The sequence below is a fragment of the Culex quinquefasciatus genome, chromosome 3 (assembly GCF_015732765.1).
Source record: "Culex quinquefasciatus strain JHB chromosome 3, VPISU_Cqui_1.0_pri_paternal, whole genome shotgun sequence".
Lineage (NCBI taxonomy): Eukaryota > Metazoa > Arthropoda > Insecta > Diptera > Culicidae > Culex > Culex quinquefasciatus.
Genome location: NC_051863.1, coordinates 81,138,648 through 81,165,310, shown reverse-complemented (window position 1 = coordinate 81,165,310; position 26,663 = coordinate 81,138,648). Strand labels below are relative to the sequence as shown.

Sequence of the window (26,663 nt, the reverse complement as noted above, 5' to 3'; positions counted from 1 at the left end):
TTTATTGCGTCGACTATTTGTATAAGTTCGTTTAAAAGTGCTCTTTGCAATATTCGTTTTATAACATTCATAAAATTTGTTAGCTTGATAATTATTTCTTTGATAAAAATTTGTATTATTATTGTATCTGAAATTTCTGAATTTTCTGTCAGAATTAAGGTTTGAATTTGCAGTACTAGCAAGTAATCTTTGCTCGAGAGTTCTTAAAGACTCTCTATCAATTCGTTCATTTTCTAAAAATTCTAGCAAATTTTCCAGCTTCATCTGACGGTTATCCGTGGCAATTTGTTTGATTTCATTATTTATAATTCCAACTATAAAGTGGCTTTTTAAGCTATAAGCTGTAAATGAATTTTCGTTGTAACTTTGATCAATTTTTATGATTTCGTATTTTATGTCAAGAACTCTTCCTGCATATGATTTAAATGATTCATCCCGTCCTTGTTTCAGAGTTTCAATTTGTTCAATTATACTACCAAAAGTAGTTTTGGTACCAAACTCCCTGATTAAATTTGCCTTGGTTTCTTCCCAAGTGTTTGCACGAATTCGGTTAATACGTGCTGCTGCTTTAAATTTTAGTTTCATAAAAACAATATTTAAAAATTGACTCTGATCTTCGCCTTCAGGAATTTGATCAGCATAATAATCTATTAATATTACAAATTGCTCCAGTGAGTCTAATGACCCATCAAATTCTGGAATAAGCTGGATTAAATCCTTCATCTCCAAATTCGCCATCTTTAACGGTGCACATCAACAAGAGCTTTTGCACCAAGATTTTTGTTACAGATATTTTAGTATTTTCGAAACTACGGGAACTATCGATATAATGTTTTATTCATCCCCTAAAGTACTGTCTACTAAGTGATTTACAACAAAATTTGCCTGTTTTTACAATCAGATTTGTGCAGGATTGGGTCCGTAAGTTTGTCAATTTTGGCATAAGAAGACAACAACTTCCTTGGTTGCTGTGCACCCTTTTAAGCGTGTTATTAACTATTTACATCAAATTTCGGTATAACTTTTGTTTACTCACCCTAAACTGCCAGATTTCCATGGTCGTCTTCTTGGGTGTCCGATGCGGCTGAATTTCGTCTCCAGTTGATCCAGATGATCTCGTCATTGTTGAATCCCTAGTGTTGTCCATCGTTGGCCGGTTTTGAAATTTTCGATGCATCTGCCATTGGTCGAGCCCGTTTTGGTTCCATCTCGTACTGCTGCACATTTGATTCCATATTAGAACTCCTCACATAACATTTTCTTCAATTTAACGTTTTTTTTGACACTATTTTAACTGTTTGTTACTTCGCGAAATCATTTTGTTCATTAATTTTCACACATAGTCACATTTTCAACTCTCGGTTTTGTCCAATCATAATGGCGCGTCCAAACACACACAGCGTTGCTTTCCGCTAGTCACCACCTGAACGGCCCGAGCAGTTTAGGCTTTCAGGATTTTTGTGATATTTACTTGTAGAGTCAAAACATTTCAGTAAACTTCACTTATCTGTATATTACACTTTTTTAAGATTACATTTTTGCGGTAACACTTTCAACTTCTACGCGCACGATCTTTCGTCGAACCAATTCTCTACGTCGAAGCCAGACTTGTCCTCCAGACCTCTGCGCCGAGCCATGCCAGACCCGAACTCTGCTACGTCCCTGGTTGACTCCACGGCGGCTAAGTCCCGGCGGACTCTTCCCGGCGGCTAAGTCCCGGCGGACTCTTCCCGGCGGCTAAGTCCCGGCGGACTGCGGCCTCCACCGCTAAGTCCGGCTGGACTGGGGCCTCTGCTACTGGTGGCTGCTGGCGGGTCCGGCTGGTCTGGGGCGTCTTCTGGAACTGGAACTGGACTGGAGTGGAGTTGGCTGGAACTGACTGGAACTAATTCTGGAACTAACTGGAACTAACTGCCCTCCTCAAGAATTTTGGGGTTTTTATAGTCAGTCCCCGAAAACTCTACTAAAAGTTGTCCGTTCCGATGAGAAGCATCGATGAACCTCATGAATTAAATTGTGCAGACCTCTGCAATTCTTCATGACTTTCCGTATGGTGTAGTGAGTACACCTCAAAATCGGAAGTCATGGGTTCGAACCATTGTCGTGAAACTTTAAATTATGTTATTGGAATATCAAAATTATGTTCCTCAAACATTCTCAAAAATGTTGGTCAATAATGAGAAGGTCGAGTTCTCCATTGAACGAACATGCCAATGAATTTGGTTAAGCCACACCCTCAATTTCCCCTGTGAAATAACATCGCACATTCATAATTGAAAGCTTAACCATTTTATTGATTGCCTAACAATTGGCGAAATTTAATAAAGGGCTTTTCAGGTGAGGATGACTCATGATCCACACCTGTACATAAGCTTAATTATTTGTCGCGCAACGCGAGTCGACGGGTAAAATTATTTATGCTTGCGTAAGCGCGCATGGTCAGAACTGTGGTGAGGTTCGAAAAATGGACAAATTTAATGATTTAAATTTGAGGTCGCTGCACCAGAAAGAACACTTTCACGCGCAGCGTAAAACGCGCAAGCGTAAAAGCGCTGGCGTTGAAGCTTCGACTTGACGACTTGTCCAGCTTTCTATCGAGAACGAGCCGGGACTTCGAATTTGATGTTCAGTATATGATTTTGTATAAATCCAAAAATTTTATAGGAAAAAATAGGGTAAAAATAAGACGAAAAACACTAAAATCGCTATATCTCTGGAAATACTTTTTGGAAAAGCTTCAAATTTTGGGCCCAAACAGTTTATGGCGCATGTTTTCGAATGGCTTTTTGTTTGAAACTGAATTCTTTAAATTTGATAGTGTTATCGGTAAAATAGTCCAAAAAATACCTCTAAAAATGGCTTCGACCACACTGACTGGTCGAAAATTGTGAATCGAAAAATAAAATGTTCGTCTCCGACCCCACGGCTACAGATCTGGCTTTTAAAAATTGTGGGTTTTACGAGCGGTTTTCCAGTGATGGAAGACACAAATTTGTAAGAGCGGATACAGACATCGGCCATGTATTTCAGAAAAAGAGCTCTTAAAAATCAGACTTTGAGTTCCGGGTTTCGGGCGAAAATTCAATCGAAAGAGCGCATCTAAACCTTCAATTTAGTAATAGGTTTTTTTTTCCTGGGACGAATCCTCGCCGTGCACGAATTTTTTTAGATTTCTGAAAAAAGCGTTTTTCTAAAAGCAAACCTTAAATCTTTCTTTTGTAAGAAAGGCAAAAAACTTGGATTGTTGTATAAAAATGTACAAAAAGACACTAAATTTCAATTTCTTTCAGTATTAACTGTGTTTAATTCAAATTGAAGTTTTTTTTATATTTTCTTTTTTTTTAAACTAATGTTTTTTTCCAGAACAACTTTTGATTGATAAAAAGCAAATTCTTCATACTGAAAATAGATGGCTGCAATTTTTTTATTATTAAAATAAAAAGTTGAGTCAAGAAATTAGAAAGCTAATATTTTTATTAGCTTTGAATTTTGAAGAATAAAGAATTGAACATGATCTAATAAATATTTTTTACACTTTTTAAATTTTGTGTGTGTTTTAAAAACATTTTAAAATAATTGAATAAAGGTGCACAACAACGCAAAAAGTTTGTTTTTTTTGTAAAGGGTATTCAAATCCAAATTCCCTTTGATTTTTTTAATCATGTCTCGTTGATTGTTTTATATTGCAGAGTTGAGGAAATTAAACTTTAAAAAATTGCAACGACCATTGGAAATTGAATGGTGTTTTTATTTAAAATTATATTAACGTTTTTAATTGCAATATTCAAAAACCAACTATACTATTTTAATCAAACAAAAATGAAAATAAGTGAAATGACCACAGTTTTGAAAGTTTGTTTTTCATTCTTAAAATCAAGATATATGAATCTTATTTGCAACCATGGTTCTTTTATTTATTTACTTTAAAAGAACCTAATCACAAGAAAAATGTGTTTACTATTTCAACTTATATCAAATACTAGTTCCGGCTCGCCACTGCTTCAGAAAAATCTGTTCTGGCCCGCAGGGCCAAAAGGTAGGGCACCCCTGTTTTACTTGGTCATGGTTATTTTTTTTAATAGCGTTTAATATATATTTTTCATATTATGAGGAAAATTTATGTTTATCATGGGTCACAATCCAATCATTTATGTACTTTTTTTTAGCGAAGTTGGCCTTGGGCAAACCCGACTCAACTTTTCTCCGTGATTGGCCTTGAGCTAAACCCGACTCAATCTTTTACGCAGTTGGCCTTGGGCTAGACCCGACTCAATTTTTCTTAGTGATTGGCCTTGGACTAAACCCAACTCAATCTATTGCGCTGTTGGTCTTGGGCCTAACCCGACTCAACTTTTCTCCGTGATTGGCCTTGAGCTAAACCCAACTCAATCTTTTACGCAGTTGGCCTTGGGCTAAACCCGACTCAACTTTTCTCCGTGATTGGCCTTGAGCTGAAACTCGTCTCAATCTTTTGCGCAGTTGGCCTTGGGCTAAACCCGACTCTAAAGCCGACTTCTAAACCCTACTTCTCCGTGATTGGCCTTGGGCTAAACCCGACTCAATCTTTTGCGCAGTTGGCCTTGGGCTAAACCCGACTCAACTTTTCCCCCTGAAAAAAAATAAAAATAAAAAAATCAAATATTAAAAATAATCTTGTATATTTAGTATATTTTTTCAGTCTAGACGGTATTCGTCCATTATCAATTCTTCAAATTCCTTGCGTGAATGTGGACAACGAGGAAGAACTGAATTCATGTTTTAATATATCTGTTGAGAATTCTTCCAAACACAATGTAAGTGTAATAAAAATTAAAAAAAAATATTTATTTTGACAATGTGTTGACAGGTTTCGCTAAAACAACCCATAGCTGCTAAACGTTATCTCTACACCTTTTCGTAAAAATCTCCCTAAATATCTAACAACAGAAACGCAGCAATATGCATTTTTTTGTTTGCTTCCCTATCATTCCCAATCGGAGTTTTTTTTTTAATCAGAACCCATAAAAATCAGAATAAAAAATGCGCAGCTAACAAAATACAACAACTTCAACATTTTAAAACTTGGAAATCCATTCAGCGAGAACTTCAAGAGAATCATTCATCGAGCATCGCAAAATCAATACATTAATTCGTGATCAGCAACAACTCAGCCAAACTGTTTAATTAAAATATGTTTAATTACAATAAATTCAATACAATATACAATACAATTCCAAACGAAATCGGGAAAAGTTGCCCTGACCCCTCTTCAATTTACGGGAAAATTTGTTCTAAGGGGTAACTTCTGTCCCTGATCACAAATCTGAGGTCCGTTTTTTGGTATCTCGCGATGGAGGGACGGTACGACCCCTTCAATTTTTGAACATGCAAAAAAATACATGTTTACCAATCATTTGTAGCCTGAAATGGTAATGTGATGGAAATTTGGTGTCAATGGGACTTTTATGTAAAATTGACACCCGATTTGATGACTTACCGTCATCTGGGGCGAATCGGGACTACAGTCTGAATAGGGACAGCAGTGTTTAGAGCACTTAAAGGTTTTAAATTTGAAAATGGATGTACACATTTTGTTGGTCTGAGTCTGTGTTATCCGAAACCAACCAGAAAAATAAAAGTGTTGTGCTCTAACATGTTTAAAACTGCTGTGCTGATTCACCCCATGTGTCCCAAGTCGTTCCAGCTGACGGTACTCGAAATCCCGAAATATCGTATTTTTCATTTAAAAAAACACAAAAAAAAGTTTCTAAAAATCTGTAGTTTTCCGTTACTCAACTGTAAAAAAATTTTGATCATGTCATTTTAAGGGAAATTTAATTATCTTTTCGAATCTACATTAACCCATAAGGGTCATTTTTTCATTTAGAACAAAAATTTTCATTTTAAACTTTCGTATTTTTTCTAACTTTGCCGGGTTATTTTTTAGAGTGTAACAATGTTCTACAAAGTTGTAGAGCAGACAATTACTAAAATATTGATAAACAAGAATAAGGGGTTTGCTAGTACCCATTTTTAAATGAAAAACACTAAGATTTTGTGAAAACTTAGTTGAATAAACTTACAGATCAAATGAAACATTCGTTTGCTGATTTGTAGGTGTCGGGTCCAAAACTCCCACATCAGTAAATATTTTTCTAAAGCCTCGCACCAACAGTAAGGAATGGCGTCTTAGCCCACTTGACCATCAGACTGATAAAGAACATAAAAAATAAACGCATATATGAGCATGACATTTTGGTCAAGTAGGTTTTCCATACTGATGGGTTACATATTTCAAGGTGTTTTGTTACATAAATTTCATAAAATAATGCAAAATATATTGTAAACGCAGCTGGAATACTACATTTACCTGATAGAAACTACACGAGAACTTTTTAAAACGTTACTTAATACAACTTTAGGTGGTTGGTGCCTTCCTCACATTCATAAAGTCAATACATTCAGTAAAAATAGCAACATTCCCTTAACATGTTTAACAAATCAACTTTATTACTCATTTCTTTTGATAGGGTTCGCAGACCTTCAATTTTTCTGGCTCATCGGCAAGGTCTGATAAAAAAAAATCATCCAACGATAGTTCACATGAAAGATTCAGACAATATTTTTATCAGAATATCTGAGATCCGGCCTCCAAAAAGTATATAAATAACACTTAAGTGCTAAGAACTTTCAATAGGGTTGTCAGATCCTTGATGTTTTAGGCTCATTTGAAAGGTCTTTCGATTATCTAACTAACCATGGGTCGCATGACTTGATGTTTTAGGCTTATTTTAAAGGTATTTCAATTATCTTACTAATGGTGGGTCGCATGACGGACCCGGACATCATTTTTACTGAAATATCTGAGATCTGGCCTCCAAAAAGTGTATAAATAACACTTAATTGCCAATAACGTTTGATAGGGTTGTCAGATCCTTGATGTTTAGGCTCATTTGAAAGGTCTTTCGATTATCTAGCTAACGATGGGTCGCATGACGGACCCGGACATAACTTTTACTGAAATATCTGAGATCCGGCCTCCAAAAAGTTTATAAATAATAGTGAAGTGCTAATAACTTTTGATAGGGTTGTCAGATCTTCAATGACTCATTGGAAAGGTCTTTTTAATACCTTTCTGAAAATGTATAACATGATAGGGTTTCTTGCAAAAAACACCCTTTTTACAATCTTCCGGACATACGCCAAAATCGTTTTTTTAGCATAAATTTTGAAGTACTTAACTAAACTTGCTGATTTTAAATAGAGACCTATAGGACCCAAAGACGGATCGAATGAGACTAATATGGTCAAAATACGTTCATCCAGTCCGGAGATAATCGAGTGACAATTTTTTTGTCCACCCACCTACACACATCCACACAGACATTTGCTCAGAACATGATTCTGAGTCGATAGGTATACGTGAAGGTGGGTCTACGAGGTCGAATAAATAAGTTCATTTTTCGAGTGATTTTATAGCCTTTCCTCAGTAAGGTGAGGAAGGCAAAAACTTATATATTCTGCACATCCCTATTACCACTACGCACATTGAAAAAGGCACGCATACCCCTATTAGCAGCCAACAGCAGTAGTAGCGTGGCGAAGCTTCATAATCATTATCATGATCAATTTATGTGTAGTCAGATTTTCATCAACTTTCGAGGAGTCATCATTCGTGCTTAATCAGAGTGCCTGAGGGGGAGGGTCCGTTGTAGTAGGACTACTTGCCTGGCCTAGGCTGCCACTGATGTCGACACCCAAAATCATCGCCCGTACTCAAGCTTAGGCTCTTTAACCCAAAATGAACGACCTTCAGATAACGAAAATATTTTGAAATTCAGACCAAATCCTGAAAACTAGCATCGTCGTCGTCGTCGTCGTTGGTCGTTTCAAGATAAGTCACCCTTCTTGGATGGGGGGAATTCCAAACTGTCAACGCCGAGTGGGTCTGTTGAGTGAAAAGATATGCTAAATTTCGCAACCGTTACTTCCCGTCGTTGTAGGCGTCGGGGAAACATTTCCTCCCGGGGTGCAAAATTCGAGTCAAGTTTGCTAGGCAACGATTGATGTACCGCCTTGAAGCAAAGGTTGAACCACGCTTATCTCAAAGTGTGCTGTACTTATGAAGTTGCCCGAAGAACGGACTGATAATTCTGCGGCTCAACGTGACTTGAATGGATGCTCAATTCTGGATAAGGCTCAACTGTCGTCAGGCAAGATTACAAAACCTGGAAATGGAATTTGCTTCAGCTTTTTCAGGTATTTCCGAGTAAAAGGATCCAATCAAGAGGCGAAAATTTCATGGAAGTAGCTAAATTTGCGTACCTCATTTCAATATTCTGTAAAATGTTTTAATCCATACCTGGAAAACTGTGGCGTAACATTAGCAAAGGAAATCATTTCCAATTAGGTCCAGCAAAAAATGGCCAACTGTTGAGACAGGTGAAACGCACCATAAAGTTTTAATTGAATACGGTGCCCATTTCGCTTGATGGACTGCAAAATGCTTGAAGAATTTAATGTTACTGTGCTGGACAGCTCCTGTTAGCTATGTTTGCCAGTTGTGGAATTGTGGATACAACAAACAAACCAACAAATACTACCTAAATTCATTGCCCTAGTAAAAACATAAGTTTTGTTAGCAAATATATAGGAACTCCACGATTTTTTTTTTAATTTCAACATAAGTTTTGATAACACAAATCGATATTTATGAGGTTGATGTCAGAGACGCTTTTGTTTCATCATGGTATGATAAATGTGTGTGCTAACTGACAGAATTAATTCCATCTCAAAAAATGTGAATTGTATGTTTGGGGTGTACGCTATATGCAAGTATATGCTATGGAATTATTTTAAGCAACCATGCGCACCCATGTTTATCTATGAGGGTAGCAAAATAAGTTGTTGCAATTTTATAATTTTAACTATTAGTATTGAATTATCTAAATAACAATTCTGTCGATTACAGCTTGTTCAAAAAGCCAACATTCATCATACCTTAACGAAAGTAAAGTGTTTACTGGTTATCAACTCCAAAAAAACAGAGTTGTGTAATATAAATGTAGTCTCTCTGTCAACAAAATATTCATATGGTTTTTATAGCCGCATGGCATCTTAAAACTCCGTTTTAGCGAAACATCACTTGCATCATCCATGGATAGTTCATTAAAAAAAAACAAATTACAGATAAGCTGATTCCTAGATTTTTACGACTTACACTCCTTTCTTCATGTTTACCTCAATGATCTAGACTAATCGTTACAAGATAAACACAAATTTAAAAACAAACAATAGAGATTGCCTCTCAAAGGGAATAAATTTCCATGGCGACACGGCTTTAGAACAATGGGTGCCAATGATTTCGGTGTTATTGGATGAACCACACCGCATGACAAAAAAAAAGTTCAGCCTTTCTGGCGATGAAGTACCGAGAAACGACTTTTCCATCATCATCGCTTATGCATCTTCGCCATCATCACTCTCCTTCGAACTTAACCTCAAGCTCCAGAGAAAGCTCTCAAATAAGGTCTCTGGCAGCAGCAGAGACAACAGCAACAACAACAATGATGATGCTGTGGGTGGAAAGACAACGAAATGTGCGGAAAATTGTGAAAAGTGGATGATAACTTATGCATGCAATAAAGTGAAGTCCTGGAGGCGGCATTTGGTGGTGAATGGCTGAAAATGCCTCGCAAACCCAAAGTGGCATTTTCGTTGCTGCTGCTGCTGTTGATGCTCTCTTGTTTTGTTGCTGCCCAAGAAATCCTTCAAAACAATGAGTGAAATGAATTTATAAACTTTTGCCTTTTTCGGAACCGAAATGCGCTAAGGATAAACAATTTTGGGGCTAACGAGAGCAGGGGAAAAATAAGATACGCTCAAATTCCACCTCAAAAGAAGCAATTTTAATTAAAAAAGTTGGTTTCTAGGCACGAACTCAAGTCCAAAAATCCAAACGAAGTCCGGAAAAAAACTTAACCCTGACAATTTGCAATTTTGCGTGGAATTTAGCCGAAAAGCTTTCTCTGAAAAGAGGATTACGGGAAGCTTAATAATGGCAAGAAAACTTCAGTTCGTTCATTATTCGGAGCCTTTATTGTTTTTGTATATTGCTAATTACGAAGAGAGGATATAAAATGAAAACTTTATGATTCGATTCACCTCGTTTGAGGGTGACATATAGTTGGTTTATGCAGGTTCTACCTTATTTGCTTATTTTTCGCAAGTTTCTGACGAACAAAATTAATTGTACCCCAAAGTAACCAATTCAACACTGCTGGAGACTGAAGCAAACACTTTACAGTTCCTCGTTGAGATTCTCCCAACAGAGTCAACTTTCCCCAACCAGCCACCAAAATGAAATCACAATGAGCAATCGACTTTCCTGTTCAGCACAACGAGTGGGAGGGCACTTCAGTTTCGGTGCCAACCTTCCGCAACTCGTTTTGAAGTCCCTCGTCAAACATAGTCTCTGGGGAAAAACGCAGCGTGAAGGGGGGAAAACTTTAATGAGAACGAGTTGGTTCAAATTAGCTCTAGCTTTTGCCTTTTTGTGGTCCCTCTTCGAACTGGTGTACTTTTCCATGTTTGGTTTTCCAAGTTGATCAGAATGAATAGATTTTCTGGAAGTTTGTTTTTCAAACAACCGTCATCTTGAGTGAAAACACAAAATAATTTGAGGCTTTTATGCTGCTCTAAAAACTGGAGTCTCTGTTCAAATATTAGTGCGTTAGGCGTCCTCAATTTTGAATACAAAAAAGATTACAAAAACAATAACTTGAATATGAGCATTTTAGTAAGTACATTTTTCCCATGACCCATAAAGGTATCGGACAGCATTTACAAAGCGGGTGCAGTGTTTTTTTTTTTATCTTAATATGACTGAATTCAACAGTTGATGTTGCAAGTTATGTTACTGACATTTAAATGAAAAAAGTGTTTTAAAATGCATTTTAAACTTGTGCAGTTGTTTTGCAATCATTAGTTATGAAAATATCAAAGTTTTGAGGATTTTTTTTCGCAAATAAAAAACATTGCGGCGCTATACATAGGAATTTCACAAAAATTAAAATAATTTACATCGATTCCAAACATGCTAATGTGATTTTTGACGCACGAAATGACATTTCAAATTGTTTTTAAGTTGATTGAACGTTTAGTTTTATTAAAATTTAGAAGATTTTTGAAAAAATATTTTTATTTTTCCTCTGATTTTTTGGGTCAATTTTGAAGTAGGGTGACACAAACTTTGAAAAATATTTGCAACGGCCTACGTACTCTTCGAGAAAATCGATTTTTGAAAAATATTTTCCAAACTATGTATGATGAAGTAAAACTTTTTTAGGCAAAAATCAAACCATCCACTTTAACGACACCCAGGTCTTTTGTGGTATCTATTGCAAGTTTCTGCTCGAACCTAGGTGTCCAAAGACTATTTTTACTCCAAGGAACCTTCCACTCCAGGGTTCGAACTGACGACCTAGGGATTGCGAGTCCAACCGCCGCCAGCGATTCCACCGGAGCGGGCTTGGTTTGGTGTATTGTTTGTACTTATAGCGTGGAGACGACTCCTACACTTGGAATAACATAACGGCCTTACAACATGCAAGGCCGGGACCGACGATTTATTTCCCCATCCGATGGAAGGTTCATAATGTAATCAAAAATCAGAAAAGGACGTGCCACAAGTGTGTCTTGAAATGCCAAATGTTCTGTAAAAAATTCTGTGTATGTCTGTGCATTTGTCAAAAATGTAAATATATCAATTCACAGTCATGAAAATCCATCAGAAATTTCATTTTTATGCATTTGAAAACTATATTAATTCAATCATGTTTTTTTAAAAGTCTGTGAAACACAGTCAAATCTGTGTATCTGGCATCCATGCTTGAAAGTGAATAATGGACTACGTGTCACAAGTGTGCACAGAATTCCTATACGCATACGCAAACAAGCTTAAATCAATAGTTTAACTGACTAAATGAATATATTCTCAAAACCAAAAGATGGCACTGCTTTAAAAAGATGTGCCTCAAAATGAATTTGTGAGGAATGATTTTTTTCCACACATTCCAACAATTTGTACGACGTGTGCACGGTCATTTTGATTTGAAAAATTGATCTATGTCACAAGGGCGTATTGCAACATGCGGGAAATGGAAGTGAATTTACAAAAGATAGCTATAGCGTCTTGTACAGTTTGTCTGAACAAAATGTCATGTCAAAAACAAAATTATTGTTCGAGGTCACTTTAAGCTGCAAATAAAAAATTTTGTTGATACTACTCAAAGCAGTAATAAAGGGCAAAGTTAAACAGCGCATTGTTTTTAATATTTTATTTCATCTATTGCACTCGGACCAAACTATACTATAAATTAAATTAGTTTACCGGCAACATACAACGCGTTCATCAAAACGCAATTTTCCCGTGCAACTTCCAGTTGTGGCAAAATTGCAATGCTTTCATTCGCAAAACCAGTTCCGGTTAAATATGCAGCTCGACAAAATCATTATTTTTCAATCAAGTCGATTAGAACGGGCAATCAAACAGAAATTGTTTGGATTTAATCCGGTTGGGTCCAAATACTTCAACAGTTGCAATTCACCATGGTGACTGAAGGAAGGATCAGCGCTGCATTGTTTAACGCTGAGTGAACTTATAGTCCAATTAATTGCCAATTCAAATTACTGCTTTCATTACGCTTGATTAGCAACGAAAAGCGTTTTTGCTATTCTATTTAACTGGATTTTTTTTAAAATGTCACGCGTAGATCATGCGTAAACAATTCAAAACATTTAAATCTTAATTTTGATTTAAACACAGTTTTCAATCAATCTTGTATGTTTATTGCTTATTTTTCGTTTTCATACCATTTTAGATGAAATTTGAGAGATTAAAACCTTCGTTGAATGAAATGTTGGGTTGCATCATTACACCAAAAAAAGACAGCTAAAAAGCACATCTAAGAAATTCCACAATGGAAATTAATGTTATTAGACGTGCTTCGTTAGGAACACGGTCACGGTCCGAATTGCAGCGGAGTCATTCTGCCAGTAAGTGAACGAGAAGAGCAAAAAAAGGTAGGCAACAAAGTAAGATAAAAGGGTTTTTTTGGGAAAAAAAAAGATTTTTTCTTCAGCCCACGATATGCTCTGGGAAGTACCACAGGAATTTCCACAGAAAGGGGAAACGAAAAGGACCAAACTTTGCCATTAGTTGGATCGCAGGAAAAGTTCGCAGGACGCCCTTGAGACGAAATAAGCATTCCCTAAAGGTGAAGTAGAGTTAAGGAAGCTAGTTCTGAACGATGCTTTGACATGTGTTATTTTCTAAAGTAGCACTATCTTGGAAAAGTAATCTGTGATGAGTCCACTGAAAAGTAATTTCTTTGCATTAATTTGATATTTTTTCAAAAAAAAAATCAGAAATGGCTAAACTTTCTCAAATCTTATGTACCACTCAATCTTATAAGTTTCTCCAACATAAAAGAAGTAACGAATTAAATTTCAGCTTACCAGATGCGGCCTCAGGTTATCGCTTGAAGCAATGAGGAAGTCAGTCAATTTCATGAATGGTTACCCAAAAAACTTAAATAGAACAAAATACAAAAAGTGTATAAATTACGTGGTAGTTTTTCAATGATTTGTGAAACCCAAAAATTTGAACGATATATTAAAATAGTACAATATTTATGCGTCTACTTTAATAATCCACACTGCCATTTTACGCATGAGTGGGAACCTTCCACCCAAGATTCGGACTGGCAACCTTTGGATTGCAATTCACCGGCCAGTGACTTAATTTATGGCATGAGTTTTTTTTTAAAGATTTCTTGTTATGGTAAATTCAAAAAAAAAGTTGGGGCCCGTGGTGCAGGGGTAAACCTGGTTGCCTCTCACCCAGTCGGCCTGGGTTCGATTCCAGAAGGTCCCGGTAGAGTTTTCGAGTCGAGATTTGTCTAATAACGCCTTCCATCGGACAGGGAAGTAAATGTTGGCCCCGGTTCTAACCTAGAGGTTAGTGTTAAGTATCCCTCGTTTAGGTGGTCTAGATCAGAGCAATTGTATCTTGATTCTCTATAATTATATTGCAAGTGTGTTGCATTTCTAGTACCTAAGCTATTTCCTGTAGACACCCTATATAAACCATTGTTACACTATTGTATTCCTCTTTCCCGATCCAGCAGTTGAAGAATAAAGTTCAAAGGTAAAAGTGAAATAGTCTTTTAATCCGCACCCAAAAGACATTGGCGACGAAGGAAAATAGCAACGAGGTTGCTGGTAACGCGTGGAGTAGTCGAGTAAGTAGAGTGATCGGAAGGGAGAAGTTTGCCGTGGACGCCAAAAACCACGTGCTGTGTGATCGTAGTGCTCGAGGTCAGTGCCATGACGAAGCCGGAAGAAGAAGAGAAGAACGCCGGCGCGGCGGAACACGCGATGAAGCTGATTGGGACGCTGGAAAATTTCGTACCCAGTGCGGATTTCGACGACTACCTGGAGAGAGCCGAGAATTTCTTCGAACTCAACTGCATTACGGATGACGAGTTTAAGCGGAAGCTGATCGTCCATTTTATTGGCTTGCCCGCGCTGAAGAAGCTGCAGCAGTTGCTGTACCCGAAAACCCACAAGCAGTCGACGTACAAGGAGGTTACCGACAAGCTGAAGTCGTACTTCAGTCCCCAGAAGAACCGGATCGCCCAGTCCGTGGAGTTCTTCAAGCGAAGCCAGCACGAGTACGAGAAGGTCGCGGATTTCGCGGTCGAGCTGCAAGCCCTGTCGAAACACTGTGTCTTCGAACAGTTCCTCGACACAGCCCTGCGCGACAAATTCATCGCCGGCCTACGGAACGCCAAAATCCAGGCCGAGCTGATGAACAGCCCGGACAACACGAAGTTCGACGAAGCCGTCACGAAAGCCAAGAATCTGGAGCAGATCGAGGAGGACCAGCAGAAGATGAAGGCCAAGGAGCAGTACGCCAACCGAGTCAATGGCGGAAACTTCAACCGACGAAACCGTTCGCAGTCCCGGAAGCCAGAGCAGTCCGAGAGAGGCCAGCGCAGCAGTTCGCGAGGCAGACCCAGCTCGCGAGGAGGACCACGTGGCCGCAAGGATTTCCGTTGCTACGCTTGCGGAAAGAAGGGCCACATGGCGCGGTCGTGCTGGAGCAACAAGGCGAACGTGGTGAACCGCAGCGACGACGACAACGTGGTCGACTCTGACGATGAGGTCAACCACGTGGTGAACGTTCCGCTGTTCAAGAGGTTGTGACTAGACGGTAAGTGGCTGGAATTCGAGATCGACTCTGGGGCATCCTATACTATTATCAGTGTGAACGACTACCGAGAAAATTTTGCGCGCTTGAAGCTGCAGAAGTGTGAAGTGAGGTTAAGGGTTATTTCGGGCACGATGTTGAACATTGCGGGGTCAATACGAGTGAGAGTGAAGTGCGATGGCCGATCGTACACGATGACCTTGATCGTGATCGACGGGAAAAGTACGTTCCATCCGTTGCTCGGGCGAGACTGGTTGGATGTGCTGTACCCGGAGTGGAGGCAATTTTTTGAGAACGAGGTCGCAGAGGTCGATCAAAGTGAGGTTAAGTTGGACAGTACTCGCACCACGTTGCTTTCTAACCTCAAAGCACGCTATCACGACTTGTTCACCAAGAACTTGGAAGAACCAATCGAGACTTTTGAAGCTAGTGTGGTTCTGAAGGAGGACGCCAGGCCGATCTTCTACCGGCCGTACGAAGTTCCGTTTGCCCTGAAGGAGAAAGTGTCCAGTGAGCTGGATAGGTTAGTGCGTGAGAAGATTTTGGTTCCGGTCAAGCACAGTGAGTGGGCATCGCCGATCGTGGTTGTGCCGAAAGCAGACGGTAGTGTACGGATTTGTATGGACTGCAAAGTGACCGTGAACAAGGCGATCTGTACCGAACATTATCCTTTGCCTAACATAAGTGATGTTTTTGCGAACCTAAGTGGTTACCGGTACTTTGCGAAGATCGATCTGCAAGGGGCGTACATGCAGGTTAGAGTGTCGGAAGATTCCCAGAAGTATCTGGTGATCAACACGCACAAGGGACTTTTTGCCTACCAGAGATTACCCTTCGGGATCTCAAACGCGGCCTCCGCGTTCCAGTTTATCATGACTGAGGGCATTTTGAAGGGGGTAGAAGGAGTCCAGTGTTATCTAGACGACATTTTGTTGGGAAATGAGACCGTTGAGGGGTTAGTAGACAAAATTCACGAGGTTCTGGGACGACTGAAAAAGTTCAAGGTCAAGGTGAACCTTGAGAAGAGCGAGTTCTTGGTTAAGAAAATCGCTTATCTTGGGCATCAGGTTTCTGAGAAGGGTCTCAGTCCGTCGGAGGAGAAGGTCAAAGCGATCGTAGATGCACCAAGGCCGAAAGATGTGTCCCAGCTGAAATCGTTCCTCGGAATGATCAACTACTACTCCAAGTTTGTCCCCAATCTGTCCGTGAAATTGTGTCCCCTGTACGCGCTGTTGAAGAAGAACGTTCAGTTTAAGTGGTCTGCTGAGTGTGAAAGTGCGTTCGACAAGTGCAAGAAGCTCCTGTTGAGTAACCGACTCCTAGAGCTGTACAACCCTGATCTACCGATCGTGGTCGTGTGCGACGCGAGCTTGAATGGCGTGGGAGCCGTTCTGTGCCACAAGGTTGGTGACGTGGAAAAGCCCGTTTTCTACGCGTCGAGCACTTTGTCCGCTGCTGAACGAAACTACCCGAATCTGCATCGAGAAGCTCTTGCCGTGGTCTTTGCCCTTACGAAGTTCTTCAAATACATCTACGGTAAGCAGTTTACGGTTGTCACCGACAACAAGCCGTTAGCAGCCATTTTGGACCAGAAGAGAGGTCTGCCGCCGTTGGCCGCGGCGCGGTTGCAGAAATACGTGTATTTGCTTTCGATTTTCGAATTTGGGATCGTGTATCGCAAGGGGTCGAAGATTCCAAATGCGGACGCTTTGAGTAGACTACCGGTTCCTGGTACCACCGGGGTCGACTCGGAGATTGCTGAGCTGTTGAGCGTGACCGAGGAGTCAGCCATGATCGATCTGGAGGTCATAGGCCGGGAAACTCAGAGAGATGCTCTGCTGAGTACGCTTTTCCAGCTGGTGCAACGTGGGTGGGACGAGAGTAACGTACCCGCCGACCTGAAGTTTTACTTCGCAAACCAGAGTTGTCTGTCGTTGTTTAACGATTGCGTACTTTATTCGGAAAAAGTTATTGTTCCGAAGTCTTGCCAAAAACGTGTTTTAGAGCTGATGCATGGTTGTCATCTTGGAGTGATCCGGATGAAACAAGAAGCTCGACGGTACGTTTACTGGCCGGGGTTGGACAAGGACATCGAAGAATTCGTACAGCGGTGTGAGGTTTGCAGTAAGACCGGAAGAATGCCGAAGAAGGTTTACTCGAAGTGGCCGGAGGCAAGTAGACCGTTCGAGAGAATCCATCTGGATTTCTTTCACTTCGCTGGAAAAACGTTATTGATTGTCGTTGACGCCTACTCGAAGTGGATCGACGTGAGGTTGACGAGTAGAACCGATTCAGATTCGCTGATTAACGCTTTGAACTCTGTGTTCCGTATTTTTGGGAAAAGCGATCTGATCGTCAGCGATAACGGACCGCCATTTAACAGTCAAGCATTTGTGGACTACGCGAGACAGTTGAAGATTGAGCTGAAGAAGAGTCCGGCGTATTCGCCCGAAAGTAATGGTCTTGCGGAAAGGGGGGTCCAGACAGCCAAAAGCGGTTTGAAGAAACTGATGGCTGATCCGAAGTACGGTAGCTGTAAGATTCCGGAACTGGTCGAGGTTTTCCTGTTTAGTTACCGGAACAGTTACTGCCAGGCGCTAGGGTGTTCGCCTGCGAGCAAAATCTTTTCTTTTGTGCCAAAAACCGATTTGGACAGTAATTTGAAGCCGAAGCAAGAAAAGGTTAAGAAAAGGGTTAGATTTGATCTGCGGGTCAAAGAGAAGATCATTGATAAGCGGGAAAGTATCAATGAAAAGCCAAGGGTCAAGAAAAACGACGATTACGCTGTAGGAGATCTTGTGTGGTACCGTTGTGAGTACAAGACGATGAGATCTTGGTTGGAAGCCGTGATCGTGGGTGTTAACAGCAAGAATACGTACTACATTGAGGTGTCAGGTAATACCAAGTTGGCCAGCAGAAACCAACTGAAGAGAAGATTTGTGGAGAAAAACGATTATATTTACCCAAAAGTTGAGCCCAATGTAATTGTAACACCTAAGAAGAGATACAAGCGAAGGAGAGAGAAGAGTTCACCTCTCAAGACACCTGAACGACCTGCGAAGTTGCGTAGGAGTAAGCGTGTCAGAAGAAGACCAGAGAGATACGAAGTTTATAGATTTCACAAATTGTAATTTTGAATTTAAGCGGGGAAGTGTTAAGTATCCCTCGTTTAGGTGGTCTAGATCAGAGCAATTGTATCTTGATTCTCTATAATTATATTGCAAGTGTGTTGCATTTCTAGTACCTAAGCTATTTCCTGTAGACACCCTATATAAACCATTGTTACACTATTGTATTCCTCTTTCCCGATCCAGCAGTTGAAGAATAAAGTTCAAAGGTAAAAGTGAAATAGTCTTTTAATCCGCACCCAAAAGACAGTTAGGTCGTTAGCTCAGGTGTAGGAGTCTTTTCCCTGGGTTCTGTATCGGTGGAGTCGCTGGTAAGCAGTTGGACTAACAATCCAAAGGTTGTCAGTTTGAATCCCGGGGTCAAGCCTTCGAACACCTAGTTTCGAGTAGGAATCTCGCAATCGAGAACGCCAATGTAATGCTGTAGAATTTAATAATTTAATTTGATTCAAAGAAACCTGGTAGCAGGAGAATTGTATCCAATATAAACATCTATCGTCGATACATCTTAGTTGTGTAAATCTTCGACAATATTTCGATTTATGATCAGTTTTTCTTCATTGCAATTGATTTTTCATCAATTTGATTTTATATGTTTAGACAATAGTAATATTTACTCAAATGCGCGGGAAGGCATGAAATCTAATCAAAACAACAATTCTTTCTCATTTTGCATAGTGTGCTAAAATTAGATATCACAAAACAAAGCATGAATAATGAACCACACGTAATTCGCTGTCAAGCATAAATCAGCACTTGTGTTTCTTCGGCTGAAAGTGACGGTTAACACCTCGAAGAACAGCCTCAAGGCACTTCGGTCTTACCGTGTACTCGGCGAAGCTTCGCATTACTCACACAGATTGAACCTGAGCCGTCCGGAGAGAGGAAAACTTAAATTACATATTGCTCAGTCACCCGCCGCTTTCTTTGAAACACGACCTGCCACGAAGCAAAAAGAAAAAAAGCGAACGAAGCTCGGCAGCAATTTCCCGGGTATCAAAGAAAGCACCATGAAAAATACTTTAATTATGTCCTTTTTCATCCCTCCTGAGCTTTGCTGGTCGGGTGGGAGTGGGAGTGTTTGCTCGTTTTTGTTTTTCTTCTCAGCAACCAAAGTCATTTCTCCAAAGCTCCAAAAGCAAGCTGACCATTAGTTTTCCCAACCGGGGGTCTATAAATTCCACTTGGGCAGACCGGAGTGGATTCCATTTGCTGTGCTTAGGCGTGACAGTTATTAGGATGATGCGTGAATAATGAGCTGCTCTCGCTCGAGGAGCGTGTTTCTTGGGAACTGGTGCCTCCATTTGTCCGGGGACCAGCCCGATTGGCTCCGGGGTAAACAGCAATTTTGGGGTGGCCTGATACTGTCGGTTTACGACACGTTCTGCGCGTCGACCTGAGGTAAATGTAATGTGCGAAAAACGCCCCCAGGGCAAACCTGCCGTCAAGAGACGGGTGTCTTACTCATGGTCGGTCGTGGCCTGAAACGGAAGGGAATGAAAGGAAGCGTTTTTTTCTGTTGGATTACTTTAATTTATCTGTTTTTTATAACAAAACCAGAAAAAATGCCGAGTTTTATTTACGACATCTTGTGATGGCTATAGCATAGTCTTGGCGGTCTCTATTGCATGATTCCTACACCCAAAACTGGCAGCGCTAGTCCGAGAGAATGATGGTTTCGAGTCGAGAGAATAGTGGTACCATTCACGGACGCAGAGAACACAGCTCGAGATGGGCGATAGAACTATTCTCTCGAGGTTCATTTGCAAAAAAAATTCATCCGTCAAACAAAAAACCAAAAGTGTCGACAACGGGAATCGAACCAGAGACCTTTGACAAACCAATCCAATGACTTAGCTGCCTCGGCCACCACAGCTTGGTGACCATGGAGAAGTCAGAAGTCGATGTATGACACTTGTTGGAGATTTATTGATTCAACTAACGAATGAACTCATTTGTTATGATGGTGTGAGTTGGTACCATTATTCTATCGATTTTGGCACTGAGCCCTCAATAAATTTTGAGAGTACGATTATCTCGATTCTGAATTTTGGGTGTACTCAATAGGGGGAGAGGGGGTTATATGCAGCCCCTAAGGGAAAAATGTGATTTCTCAACCATTACAGCATTACTATTGAAGAATTTTGTTCAATGTTCTAAAACAACTTCGTCATCCATGAGAAAAAAAAGTCTTAAAAACCTCAAAATTGTTCGAAAATATAAAATTTCTAAAAACATTTCTGACTCATTTCAAACAACCATGAGGGGCAATATTCACCGCAACATTGGGGCAAAATGCACTACAACATGGGGCAAAATGCACCACAACATGGGGCAAAATGCACCGGGTAAAAGCAGTTTTCACTAGTCACTACTATATGACACCGCTGATTTAACAAAGGAGCTTCACAGCGGTGCATTTTGCCTCGACTACCCGAGCTGCCTATGTTCGTTCTCTGGTATCAATACCAAATTTTGGTATTCCTGGAACCTTTAAAAATTGTCTTAAGGATTATACAAGCGCAAAATGTCGTATCATACCAATTTAAGGTATTGTTTTGATATTGCAAAATTGCAGAATTTGTCAATGATCGAACACCACATTTTGGTATTCTTTTGGTATTACAGTATTTTATCAAATTCCTCTGAAACCGTGGGAAAATTTTGACCAATTTCGACAAAATAATTAATTTTGCGCTAAAATGATGTCTCAAAGCGAATGCCTTCATTGAAAACCGGAAATTCAAACTTGATTTTAAACATTTTTGATATAACCCCTAAAGAAATTACTTGAAATTGTGGAAAATTTTCTAAGTCAGGATGCCACATTTTGGTATTATTTTGGTATTGAATGGTTTCATCAAATTCCTCTGAAACTATGGGATTTTTTTTTATAAAAATTTTGACGAGATAATTAATTTTGCCCTAAAATGACTTAAAACCCAAAAATGTTAAAGCTGATTTTCATTTTGCCTTCCTCACTGAGGTAAGGCTATAATCCTGCTCTAAAAATGAACTTCGTATAAAAACGTCGTAGACCCACCTTCATGTATACATATCGACTCAGAATCGAAAACTGAACAAATGTCTGTGTGTATGTGTGTGTGTATGTGTGTGTGTATGTATGTATGTGACCAACAAACTAGCTCATGTTTCTCGGCACTGGCTGAACCGATTTGACCCGAACTTGTTGCATTCGACTTGGTTTAGTGTCCCATAGATCGAGTTTTATACAGATTGAAGTTTCGATAAGTAGTTCAAAAGTTATGTATAAAAATGTGTTTTCGCATATATTTGGATCTCACTTAATTGTATGTAAACTATGTCCGGTTCCATCATCCGACCCATCGTTGGTTAGGTTATCAAAAGACCTTTCCAACGAGTCCAAAACATTGAAGATCTGTCAACCCTGTCTCGAGATATGGCCTCTTAAGTGATATTGATGTACTTTTTTGAAGCCGGATCTCGCTTAAATGTATGTAAACTATGTCCGGATCCACCATCCGACCTATTGTTGGTTAACTTATCAAAAGAACTTTCCAATGAATCGAAAACATTGAAGATCTGGCAACCCTGTCTCGAGATATGGCCACTTAAGTGATATTGATGTACTTTTTTGAAGCCGGATCTCACTTAAATGTATGTAAACTATGTCCGGATCCACCATCCGACCCATTGTTGGTAAGGTTATCAAAAGACCTTTCCAACGAGTCTAAAACATTGAAGATCTGGCAACCCTGTCTCGAGATATGGCCACTTAAGTGATATTGATGTACTTTTTTGAAGCCGGATCTCACTTAAATGTATGTAAACTATGTCCGGATCCACCATCCAACCCAACGTTTGTTAGGTTATCAAAATACCTTTCCAACGAGTCTAAAACATTGAAGATCTGGCAACCCTGTCTCGAGATATGGCCACTTAAGTGATATTGATGTACTTTTTTGAAGCCGGATCTCACTTAAATGTATGTAAACTATGTCCGGGTCCATCATCCGACCCAATGTTGGTTAGGTTACAAAAAGACCTTTCCAACGAGTGCAAAACATCGAAGATCTGGCATCCCTGTCTCGAGACATGGCCACTTAAGTGATATCGATGTACTTTTTGGAAGCCGGATATAAAAAAATAGATGAAACTTGTGTACAGCCATTGTTGTGAGGAAGGCTCCAACCACATAGGTGGATTAAGTTAGTTTTTTTTTTATATACCCACTAAGATTTTTTTTAAATGTTGAGATTTCTCTAAGTCGGGATAACCAAATACTTTGAAAAACGAGTCAATCGACAGATTATTGAATTTCTGTGAAAATCCAGTTTCATTTTAGTAACACTTATTTTTCGATCTTGTTATTTTTCAGAATCTTCAAGAACTTCAAGCACAGGCCGTTCATCAATGACAAAGGCATTCGATGTGGTGAAGAATATCACAAAAAACAACATGGAATCATCAGGTGAGTAAATTTGGCTGTTGCATATGGATCATTTCCGTTTTTTCACTTACTGCAACTGCTGCACTAAAAATGGCATGAAAATACCAAATTTTGGTATTACTTGTGCAAATACCAGCGACCAAAATGTGCTCTTGGTTGCCCAGTAATAGATGGTAAATGGGAATTTACACCAGTGGTAAAATTACACATTTCCAGAGGTAAAATTACACCTTTTTCTGACATTAAAGATGTACCCCTTCCCAGATGTAATATTACCATGATTTTTTTCTGTGTGGTGTTAGAGGCAACCACTACACCACCGGACACGATTTCAGTCTTTCCCGAGCAGGGGTAAATAATACGGGAATACCAAATTTTGGTATTACTTGGGCAAATAACAGCGACCAAAATGTGCCCTTGGTTGCCCAGTAATAGATGGTAAAATACCATGAAATCATACCAAAATCTTGTATGGGCACAACAATACCAAACCATGTTATTCCAAGGGTAAAAAAATACCTCAAAATAAAACCATTTCAATACCAAGTTGAGGTCTTCTGGATTTTTGAACATTGCTTGAATACCAAAACTTGGTTTTGCCATGGTTTTATTTTTAGGTATTCCCGCGCCCTTGGAAAATCATATTTTTGTATTTCTGTGGTCTTTCACATACATGATTTTGGTATGATTTCATGGTATTTTACCATCTATTACTGGGCAACCAAGAGCACATTATGGTCGCTGGTATTTGAACAAGTAATACCAAAATTTGGTATTTTCATATCATTTTTAGTGCAGCAGTTGCAGTTAGTGAAAAAACGGAAATTATTCATATGCAACAGCCAAATCTACTCACCTGATGATTCCATGTTGTTATTAGTGATATTCTTCACCACACCGAATGCATTTGTCATTGATGAACGGCCTGTGCTTGAAGTTCTTAAAGCTTCTGAAAAATAACAAGATTGAAAAATAAGTATTGTTAGAATGAAACTGAATTGAAATTCACCAAAATTCATTAATCTGTCGATTGACTCGTTTTTCAAAGTATTTGGTTATCCCAACTTAGAGATATTTCAACGTTTTTGAAAAAAATATTAGTGGGTATATTAAAAAATTGAAAATCAGCATTAACATTTTTGGGTTTCAAGTCATTTTAGCGCAAAATAAATTATTTTGTCAAAATTGTTCAAAATTTTCCCATCGTTTCAGAGGAATTTGATAAAACACTTTAATACTAAAATAATACCAAAATGTGCCATCCTGACTTAGAAAATTTTCCACAATTTCAAGTAATTTCTGTAGGGGGTATATCAAAAATGTTTAAAATCAAGTTTGAAATTTCCGGTTTTGAATAAAAGCATTCGCTTTGAGACATCATTTTAGCGCAAAATTAATTATTTTGTCAAAATTGGTCAAAATTTTCCCATAGTTTCAGAGGAATTTGATAAAACACTTCAATACCAAAATAATACCAAAATGTGCCATCCTGACTTAGAAAATTTTCCACAATTTCAAGTAATTTCTGTAGGGGGTATATCAAAAATGTTTAAAATCAAGTTTGAAATTTCTGGTTTGGAATGAAAGCATTCGCTTTGAGACATCATTATAGCGCAAAATTAATTATTTTGTCAAAATTGGTCAAAATTTTCCCATAGTTGCAGAGGAATTTGATAAAATACTGTAATACCAAAAGAATACCAAAATGTGGTGTTCGATCATTGACAAATTGGGCAATTTTGCAATATCAAAACAATACCTTAAATTGGTATGATACCACATTTTGCTCTTGCATAATCCTTAAGACAAATTTTAAAGGGTCCAGGAATACCAAAATTTGGTATTGATACCAGAGAAAGGTATTATTACGCATTTCCCTTGTTATTTACCCATGCTCGGGTTTGCAGACTCTTAATCCTAGGTTTACTACCATCACACAAAATAAAAAAAGATTTTTTGAAACTTCTGCCGTTTTTATTTGCTAATGTGAATATATAATCATTCCGGCCCGCAAAGGCATTTGAAAATGGTTCCTTAAAGCCGATTAAGAAATATTGAATAAATGATTTAAGTGTGTAAACAACCACTTTCAAAAATATAATAACAAATATTTCTTTGTTTTATATGCTTTAGCAACAAAATGGGGTTTGCGTTTGTCTATTTTGAATAAAAATAATATTGTTTCGAGTTCCATAAAAACATTTTTTTTGCAATTAATTCTGTTCTACTAAAATCTGTTATTTTCAAGAATCAGTAATTGTGTTTAAATAATTACATCAGAAAACAGAAATTCCAATTTCCAATTTAAAATTATAAAAAAAAACTAATTTCGTTTGCAAAAAAGTACTACGTTTGTTTAAAAGAAAATGTATTTTTCTAAAGGAATATGAATAAACAGATTTTTACAGCATTGAGGAAGCAAAGTTGCCAACACAAAATAGTTCCTTTTTCAATAAAGGCCAATTCATCTGGTAAAAATAAAAATCCTGGTAAATCATCGATTTCAAGAATGATTTTTTTTTTTTCAAAAAACTTATTCTCTATTTAAATTGAGGGGCAGTGAATTACAAATGTATTTGCCTATATCAAGTTAAACTATGTAAATGGGTCAATGTGAGTTTATCCTTCTCAATCTCAATGTATATGTATATGTATAATGTATATGTACATCTATGTAGGTTTTATTTGTTTACAAACTCCCACTTTGTTTATTGACATTGTTTAGAATCTAAGAAAATTGGAAAATATTTTAAATTTTTTGGATAATAGTGAAAACAGAAGTAAAGTTTTTCGTAGAACACAAGTTGCCTCAAAATGATCCCGAGAAAATAAAATAAACGAAAATATATGTTAAAGCGAGCTTGTTTGTATATTTGCACTGAATAGCTATGCGTCAGTTGTTTGCTGAGTTCCGGAAAAAAGTTGATTAACACTTCCAGGTACCAGGTTTGCAATGACCGTGTGGGGGAAACCATCTCGAATTCACAACTCATTTACTCGGTCGCTAATGAGAATGTCACATGCAGCATGATCACACCTAAACCTACAAACACACATACACACACACTGAGGACACGGTCGTTGGCCAAATTTTATCGTGACTGCAGGCAATCTCCAACCACCCAAAACTTGAACGTCAAAGGCAGCTCCAGCACGGCAGCAGCGAGTTAAAAGAACGTAATTAATTCATAATTTTATTATTCGCGAGCGATGCCGCTTCGGAGCTTTTCGGAGAGCTTTTCCGCCTGTCGTCGAATGTCACCGAAAAACAGGGTGGAACGGGACAGAGAGTGAGAGAGAAAAACACGTTCACATGTGGCCCTGACAATGCTCGGGAGGAAAAGTTTAGACGCCTCGTTCGGTGTTTGTCAGATCGTGACACGTGTGCCAACCACGCGAGCACCAGTACAAACACAGACACCTCGGTGAGTTTATTCAATTACCGGAGTGAAATAGGGTGAACGGAACGTATTACTTGGTGGTGCTTTCGATGGCTCAGTGGCTCCGTTTCATTTAACTTTTTCTCTCAACAATAACTTATTTCGCATTTCGTATTCATAAAGCGAGGAAAAAACCAGGGCTGCGGAGTCGGGTCATATTTCAAACGACTCCGACTCCGGCTTTCTCAGATTAGCCGACTCCGACTCCGACTCCGGCTCCGGCTTTCAACAAATGGTTGGCTCCGACTCCGACTCCGACTCCGGCCTACCAACTCTAGCCGACTCCGACTCCGACTCCAACTCCAGCTTTCAACAAATGGTTGGCTCCGACTCCGACTCCGACTCCACATATTTTTAAATGTTTCAAAAGTTATTTAACTATTATTAGTTAATTATTTTTAAAACATTCA

At 38.9% G+C, this 26,663-nt stretch overlaps 2 protein-coding genes across 2 annotated transcripts in view; both read left to right on the top strand.

Annotated features, from left to right (window-relative positions):
* Positions 1–26,663, top strand: part of LOC6043584 (protein eva-1) — a 346,252-nt gene that overhangs the window by 36,923 nt on the left and 282,666 nt on the right. The gene's annotated exons all lie outside the window — the stretch shown is intronic.
* LOC119769009 (paraneoplastic antigen Ma3 homolog) lies at positions 14,368–15,249 on the top strand. The gene has a single exon (XM_038260883.1). The coding sequence runs from the start codon at positions 14,368–14,370 to the stop codon at positions 15,247–15,249; it is 882 nt and encodes a 293-aa protein (XP_038116811.1).